Below are 8,581 nucleotides of genomic sequence, written 5' to 3'. Positions count from 1 at the left end.
TCATTGGCCTAGTTTGGCTTTTCTTTTTATTAGCCAGGAGTTAGCTGTACAGATCTACAGTACCTCTATATAACTCATCATAAGTTTGCTTAGATGCTCCCATTTTTGTTAAATGATGGGGAATGGCCTCTCTCTTATTTACTAGATTTTTATGTTCATGTTGAGCTACATGCACATGGAAATAAAAAAATTAATAAGTGCATTTAAATAATTAAAAAAATATTGTATTTAGTCAAATAATAGGTGGTGATATATCATAGTTCATAAACTAATAGCAAGATTTATGTTTTCCCTTAAACTAGGGGTGCTAAACTCGCCCGGCTCCCTGGGCCAGACCCAGCCTGCAGGGCCTTCTGCGGGCTGGATCCAGATGCAGAAGTGGCCCCAAAGGGGTTGACATGGCTGTTGCTCTCCTGCTGCTGCTGACACGCATCCCCAATGGAGCCTAGGTTGCAGTGGTGGGCCTGGCCTCTCCAGGAGCCCTGCAGGTCATATGACATGGCTTTCTGGCCTGGATTCAGCTTCTAGGTCTTGCATTAATGCCTTGTACCTTAAAGGAAATACGAGGAGTTGGTGAATTGAACTGGTTATTTCTAGACATCGACCCTTTCAGACTCTAGAAGTAGCAGATCTCATCCTCTCTCTGCTATTTTATCTTCATAGAGTGGACGAGGAAAGCTAAATTTCTTGCTTTCTCACCTTTGAGTGAATTTGTTTTTCAACTAGTACGGTTTAGTAAACTGAAATGAAGAAAACAGTCTTTTCTGCCGATGCAGAGAACGTATCGCCAGAAGCTGCTTAAGCAAAAGCAAGTTCCATTGACTTCCACAGGCTCTGCGTAGTTTGACTTCCTTTAAAACTTTTTAGCAAGAAGTATTTCTCAAACTATTTTCATTTTTAACTATTATAACAGATTATGCTAAATTGAGGCTTGAACATGTTGAGTTTTAAAATAAGTTATTCATATCCTCTCTATTTGCATCATAAGCTTAGGAGTTGATCACAGGGCTGACGTTTACGCTGCCTGGCCACAGATTGATACAGAGATGGAGAGGCAGCACTCCAGGGACAATCCCTAGTTGGGTGGTTAATGTGACCTTGCTCGCAGGTTGCTGAAGAGGGTTGTCCTTTGTGGTTTCTGTTTAGGTGTTGTTCTTGCACTCTGCTTTGATAGTGCTGTGGCTGCTTTACAGTGTTACCCCACCTCGCAGGTTTTTACTTTGAGAAAGAAAGTAAGAAGCATGTATTTTTCCCCACTCCTCCTCCCCAGGAGCTTCCTGCTGTTGGTGAGGGAAGAGGAGTATGATTGTTTCTACTTATTCCTCCTTCCATGCTTCTGGCCACACAGATGTAGGTGTTGTACATTTGTCTCTTTAGGCTTCTGGTGGTTGCCAAAGAGTTTCTTTCCACTGCCCATTCTTCTCGACATTGGACATCTTTTTTTAATGAGTAGTCGGATTCCAGATCTACTCCAGTGTCTCAGTTTGCTGAAGAAGCAGATTGAAATGAATTTATTGGGTTTGCCACTGTCGTGCAGATCCAGACAGCAGCTGTGAAGACTGCCAGAGCTGGTTGGTTTTCACCCTGCCACAGTTTGGGTAGGTTCCTGGTAAGCCGTTCCCAATCTTTGCGTGCGACCACCCTTGCAGTGCAAGCTGCAATGCCAGGATTGTGTTTCTGTGGGCGTCGCACCTCCAGCTTTGAGAGTGCCTGATTTGAGCAGCAGTAGACTGGTTGGTTGTGATGCACAAGAATGGCATTTGTTTAATCAGTTCATATTTTGAAGGTTATTGCCGTAATTTGAATAGTATATTTTTAGACCTGTTTAAAATAAGACCTTAGGAGGTGCCTATGCGCAGTTGGGTTATCTTTGACTATTCCACAGGTGCAAGGAATGCACAGAAGATACCACGTATTATAGGTACCCTTATGCTTCTGAGGACTACGCTCGGGCAGTGGAGGGCCAGTTTGCTCTTGAATGAGAATACCATATTTTTTCACACATAACACCCTCCCAAATATAATACTGTCTTCATAAATGTTTAAAATAAATAAATAAAGACGTTTTGTGCCCCCCTCCCCCTGAAGTTATAGCTGCAGGGAGCCAAGAGAGCCTCATCTTCAGCTGATATTTCCCTGCTTAACTAAAACCCTTTCTACTGCTGAAGATTGGTCTCCATGGGTCTTGAAAAGAGCTGTGAAATAGAAGAGACCAGAAGCTGGAGCAGCAAAATTCCACTAAGGAAGCTAACTTTTCTTGGGGGAATTCGAGGCCATTAAGAAGGAGAGATGATCTTTAACACCTGTGAAGTGAAGAACAATGGGCCATTAACTGAATGGCCCATTAATAGCCCATTGACTCCTTCAACTGCCTTGAAGCTAATACTAGAGTTGCTGCGCTGCAGAGCAAGGATCACAGCAGGCTGCAAAAAATCTGCTTCCTGTGTAATATATTCACCCCAGTTTTAGGGGGGTCTGATTTTGGGGGGGGGAGGAAGTGTGCGCTGTATGCAAGAGAATATGTACTCGTATGTTTAACAAGCTTTAACTTGAGTAGGGTGACTGGGAAGTTGAGGCAAATCAACTGCAGTTAAGTGCCTCCCTGTAGACAGGCCCTTAGATTTTGTAGAAGCTGAGATTGCTTGTCTAGACAAATGTCCAACTTGCAGTTAATAAATGGCTATTACAAGCTCTGGTTATAGGATCCAGGATGGGCAAATTCACCCTGTTTACCGATCTGGGTCCCTTTATGTGGTTATAATCCTAATATAGGTGAGGGCTGTACTGAAGCTCTGTCTCTTCACCCACGGCAGAGCTGCTTGAGGCTGTACTGGTAACAGATGGGTATCTGTTCGAGTCTAAATCATCAAAGCAAAACTGTGTTGAGCAGTACTACCACTTGAAGTGTGTGCAGCAGTTTCTGTTTCTAGGCAGATAGCCAGCTTCCTTACAAGCTGTTGCCTGAAACACTTGCGGAATTAGTTTTAATCAACTTTGCTTTTACTTTTCAGTAAAATGTCTGGAGCTGACGACTTTTCGGTAAGTAATCCAACCACTTTCCTTTCTCTGAGATCATGTGGTCCAGCCACTTGATTCTGAATTCCAGATGTAATGGTTCAAGAAGTGGGGAGGTCAGCCCTGGGAGCCTTTTTCTTTGCTGCTGCAGGTGTTATGTTAGCTTTGAAGTGGGCATCGTACTCTGCCGCTCTGGGTGTCCAGTGTGGGCTGTCTGACTTCTGCAAACTTTCAGGTCTGATACCGCTTTTGAATTGTAAATTCTATTTGTTGCTTTTAGTGTGGGTAGGTAGGAAACTTTTAAAGGCTTTTTAAATCTGTTTTTGAGAAATTACTCTCTGCTTCATGCAGTAGCTCACCTCCTTGCCCTTGGGTTTTTATAATGACTGCATATCCATATATCTCTTCTTTTCATCTTAAAGGATAAAAAGAAAGTGCCATTTGTCTTGCCTTAGCAGCAGCAGATGCAGCCAGTTCTCCCTCCCCAGTAATACAATACACAAAAAGGAATAGACTGTCAGGCACAGCAGATGATTGCCATCGTGGGCAGCGTGCATTCTCATCACTGCTTTATTTTTCAGTTGGCAGATGCTTTACCAGATCAGTCACCTGCTAAAGCCTCCAAAGTGAGCAACACGAAACCCAGTCAGCAACCTGGGCAGCCACCGCAAGGTTGGCCAGCTTCTAATCCTTGGAACAACCCGAGTGCTCCACCAGCAGTGCCATCTGGATTGCCACCAAATACGTCCGCCTCCAATGTGCCGTTTGGCCCACCACCAACAGGAATGTATCCTTCAATGCCCCCTGGACCACCTGCTCCATTTCCTCCTCCTCCTACTGGACCCTCTTGCCCTCCTCCTACTGGTCCATATCCACCCCCAGCTGTTCCAGGTCCTGTCCCACCAGGGCAGTATCCTCCACCAAATATGCCCTTTCCAGAGCTTCCAAGACCATATGGTGGTCCAACAGAGCCAGCTGCACCTCCTGCTCCTGTTGGGCCGTGGGGATCCATGCCCTCTGCAGCGTGGGGACCAACAATGGGAGGGCAGTATCCTGCACCTAGCATGCCATACCCACCCCCAGGGCCATATTCCACTCCCACCCAGACACCAGGGGCTGCACCCACAGTGCCATGGGGTACTGTCCCACCTGGACCATGGGGACCTTCACCACCAGGCCCGTTCCCTCCACCCACAGGATCTTATCCGGCTCCAGGACTGTACCCGACACCCCCTAATCCTTTTCAAGTGCCGTCTGCTCCTGCTGGTGCTCCATCAATGCCTGGTGGCCCCCATGTGAGTATTTTAATATTACCATGTCAGACATTGCCAAAATTTCTTCTGGTAAAAATAGTAGGGCTGGGTAGTATAAGACCCATTAGCAAAAAGCATGGCCTTTTAGAACAGCCAGCCATTTAATGGGAAACTCCTTGCTGAGGAGAGCAAATTGTGCCAAAACGTTTGGCTTAAGCAATTATTGTAGAAAATTAGGGTTGGAATGGACCTCAGGAGGTCAGCTAGAGGGACTAGATTGGACTTTAAATACTGTTATTGTGTTAGTATAACAGTGATCTCTAGGTTTGCATTTTATGGTCCTAAAAATACCACCTGCGGTTTAGCAGTAGCTTTGGTTGGCTCTCTCTGAGCACAAATTAAAAATGGGAAGAATTCAACTCTGGTTTCTCTTCAGATTACATAAATCGTTTGCCTTGTAATCTCTATACAAATAGACAAATATAGACCAGGGCTGTTCACCTGGCATCCCACCAGGGGTTAAGTTGTAGCCCCCCCTGTCCCTACCCTGCTGTAACCCCCCTTATGTGTTGCAGATGGAGTCTCCAGGCTCCCCCTTCCTCCTCTGGTTTCTGTATTTTGTGCTTGCATGAGGAGGGGGCATTCACATGAGGTGGTTGTAGTTGATGTGGGGGTAGGCGTGGGTGCTCAGTGCACTGAAGGGGGGTTTCCATGCAGCCCATGGGGCCCAGGAACCTCACTGGTGCAGCCTGTGGAGCATGCAGCCCCTGGCCACTAAGAAGTTTGACAGGCCTGATAGACCTGTGCTTAAAACACGGTAGTAGCGATTGACTTGTGTGCTTATCTTGAGAGAGACTACTTTCAACTGTACTTAAGAATGGGTTACTGTCTAGATGCTGTACATTGACCTTATATTTTTATTGGGTTTTTTTTTTTTCTTCACAGCCTTACCGTTGAACACATGCTGGGCAACAAAGTACTGTAGCTTTCCACCTTCATCTGATATTTACAGAGATTTTTACAACTTTTGTTTCGGTAACGTTTGGGGTCGTGAAGAGCACTCGCCTCTTGTACGTGAATGTTGAGGTATGAAGGAGCACCCTGCATAAATTTAACTTGCTGGCATCATGTTTTGTTTTGTTCAAATGACTTAAGATGACCAAGCAGAAAAATCGATCCTGTGGTTCTTGGACAGATGTTCTTGGGAGGGTGGGGGTGAGGGGGAAGCGGGAGTTGCCAAGTAAGGATTATAAAATCAGGCCCAAAGATTAACTAAAATGTTTAATCTTAAATTTCAATGACTGCTTTAAGTGTTGATGCCAGATTTGTGCTGGCCGTTAAATGAATGGATCGTCATATGTTATGTTGGAATTTTCAGGTTCATCCAAAATGTCAATAAAAGCAATGTACTTCGAGATTTTTATTTTTTTTTTCCCCAAGAGGTCTAATTTAAACATGCTACAGTAACTCAGCAAACTAAGGAGGGACAGGGCATGTGAATTTGAAGGTGTTCTCAGCATTTTGTATATACTCATTCTCTGTCTGAGACTACAGCAGAGAAGCTCTATATTGAAATACTTGGTCTGACTTGTGCGCACACCTGTTCATACTCACCAACAGGCATTTCTGTGCAAATCAAGTACTTGGATGTGCAGTTAATTAACTTGGAATGAACAAATGTGAGGTTTGTGCATGCAAACAAAGGTATGATTTTGCCACTCCCAATTACGAAGTGGTGGCTAGAAGTTTGGCTTTGTCTGCATAAGGATAACTAATTCCCACTGGAGTGTCAGTACTTACTTCCCTGTCTTGTAACCTGGGTCGTAATTATTTGAGATTGACTTGGCTGCTGAGTTGTATAAACTCTGCACATTTTATTCATAATCCCTGGAAACGAGGCCTGAGATTAAGAGTACAAATGACAAAATGGCAAAAAAATTGCTTCTTGCATTGCACGTAGTCCTACTAGATGCACCAGATCTTGGGTTGCATCTCGCTTCTGCCCTATTTGGAAATGAGCCAGTCTTGTCGGAGCTTCAGTAAATGTGGTTTTGGGGTAGTCCTTTGTTCTGACCGATGTGTATATTGTACCTCACTGAATGACCTGATACAGTTTGGGGCGAGCTGAACGACTAGATGTCTGCGCTCTGCTGCAGAGCTGCCTTTCTCCTGAATGGACGCTGCAGTCTGTTTCATCCTCCTGCCAGTTCTCTTGGACAGAACAAACCTTTTTAGCTATTTTTAGGGGACTATTGCAACAGTAGTTTTGCATCACACTGAGACTTGGGCGTTCTTAAATTCATGATGGTACTTGATGAGCTAGGCTTTGTTACCATGGAAAAAACCATGTTATCCCAGCTGGGGAAATCCTAACTCTACCTTGGTAGGTGGAATTAAAAACATAAGGGAATTAGTGATACTGATGATGGCTCGTTAGGAATTCCCTTTGTATTGTGGATCTGTGAAAACAAGATAATTTTCTTTTCCCCTTCCTTGCCATGGCCTCCTGCATGCACGTAATAAACTTAAAAAAAAAATAAACTGGGTTGCCTGGTAGTGAGACTTGTTAGGCTGGCTTAACCTCCATGGCAATTGCAAAAGCCCTGGCATCTTTTGCAGGGCAGAGCAGTCTGCTGCGGAGCTGCGGTCGTTCTAGCATATTGTCATGAGGTCTGATAGCCAGGATAGATCTGTCTATATTAGGAAGAAGATAGTGGCACTGAACACAATAAAGCAAAGGATTGTCCCTAACACTTCAACATAAATCATAGCATTTTTGAGTCCTAGAAATAAGAACCAGAAACTTTATTTTTCTGTAAGATTTTTTTCTCATAAATTTAGTGTGGGACGCTATCCCTATTAGAATTGGAATAAGAAAAAATTCAATTCGAGTGTATTTGCCTAGATTTCCCCACTACTAATTAATTCTATATCTGACTATAAATTGTGCATTTGATGCCTGTAGCCTTAGTTTTTTTTAAATCTAATGAAAACTTTTTATTTAAATGAATGAATTCTACTAGTGACACTCCTGTTTGAACTTGCACTGCTCTGGATCTCTTGATCAGGGAATGAAAAGATGTAGAAAAGGCTCTAGTGAATATTGGGGAAAGGAGATTTCCCAAAGTAGATTCTTTAGGTTCTTCCTGAAATAGGCAGGATTTATTACTGGAAAGTCTAGGCTAAAATTCAGATACATATGGGACACACTTTTTTTTTTTTCTTCAATGTGTATGTGTATTTCTTGAAATCATGAAAACTGTTTCCCAGCCCCTTTGTTTTGTGAGCAAGGCTCCTTGCATAGCAGTGAAAGGGTTTACCTGTTAATCTATTGTATAAAAACTCCAGTTGTCCCTATATGCTGTGTAGTAACTTTATCACATGTTATGTCAAGTGTGAGCAACTTCTGGCCTGAAGCTTTTGCGATGGACTTTGTACATTTCTATGCATCATTTGAGTTAAATTGCTGAGAAGTTTGTTTTTGACTTGTGCTTTGAGATCGACATACTGCATTTGTTTACAATATGAACTATAAGCAATCACATCTTTAAAGTATAGATTATCACCTGCTGCTGTATTTTCTTTAGATGAGACAAATATTGCTGTATGATAGTGAGAAGCTATAAATACAGGATTTGATATTTTTTGAAAATGCTGTCACTTTTGTATAAGATTAGACATTAAACGTATTTTCAAAACTGTTGCGTTCCTGTCCTTCAGTTACTGCTTTATCCTTCTGTCATGCATCAAAGTACAAACTGCACCAGGATGGGGAACAGCAACCCTGAGCAGAGAAACCAAGGAGAAGGTGACTACACAGAGTCACAGAAGTTTTAAGGCTGAAAGGGACCTCGTCCGACCATCCAGTCCAGCCCTCCCTGCTCTGGGCAGGAAAGACTGCTGGGGTCAAACAACCCCAGCAAGCTGTGCGTCCACTCTCCTTTTTGAAGATCTGTAAAATGTGTGTCGCTATCGCAACCAAGATCTTCTACGTGATTGTCGTTTAGAATAAATATATTTTCTTATTTGTTCAATTTTATATGCTGCCCTTCACCACACGGGCTCAGAGCAGTTTAAAATAAAAGAACGAAATAATGTATAATAAAAAGTAGCAAAATAAAACAAAAACCTCCTCAACAGTATACCAGCCTACCTCAGTATGCTAAATGCTTGTACAAATAGGAATCTTTTACAGCACTTTTAAAGGATGCTCAGTCTCAGGTTTTGCATTCGGAAACGGTCGACTTCTGCAGGATCCTGGCACCTGGTATTTAAAGGTTGTTATAAATATGAATGCGACTGCTGTAGCAGTG

The 8,581-nt window shown here is 43.2% G+C and overlaps 1 protein-coding gene across 2 annotated transcripts; it reads left to right on the top strand.

Annotated features, from left to right (window-relative positions):
- Window positions 1-2,903: 2,903 nt before the first annotated feature.
- On the top strand, window positions 2,904-8,306 carry MAPK1IP1L (mitogen-activated protein kinase 1 interacting protein 1 like). Of its 2 annotated transcripts, XR_323769.3 has the most exons (4): window positions 2,904-3,039; window positions 3,597-4,310; window positions 5,214-5,354; window positions 7,989-8,306. XR_323769.3 is itself a non-coding variant. In XM_006023094.3 (3 exons), the coding sequence occupies exons 1-3, from the start codon at window positions 3,016-3,018 to the stop codon at window positions 5,223-5,225; spliced, it is 750 nt and encodes a 249-aa protein (XP_006023156.1). In that variant the 5' UTR covers window positions 2,904-3,015; the 3' UTR covers window positions 5,226-7,222. The 2 variants fall into 2 exon arrangements, 1 of the variants encoding a protein (XP_006023156.1); XM_006023094.3 differs by lacking the exon at window positions 7,989-8,306 and having other exon boundaries at window positions 5,214-7,222.
- Window positions 8,307-8,581: the final 275 nt, after the last annotated feature.

The sequence above is a fragment of the Alligator sinensis genome, unplaced genomic scaffold, assembly GCF_000455745.1.
Source record: "Alligator sinensis unplaced genomic scaffold, ASM45574v1 scaffold50_1, whole genome shotgun sequence".
NCBI classification, from domain to species: Eukaryota; Metazoa; Chordata; order Crocodylia; family Alligatoridae; genus Alligator; species Alligator sinensis.
This window is presented reverse-complemented; position numbering and strand designations above follow the sequence as displayed.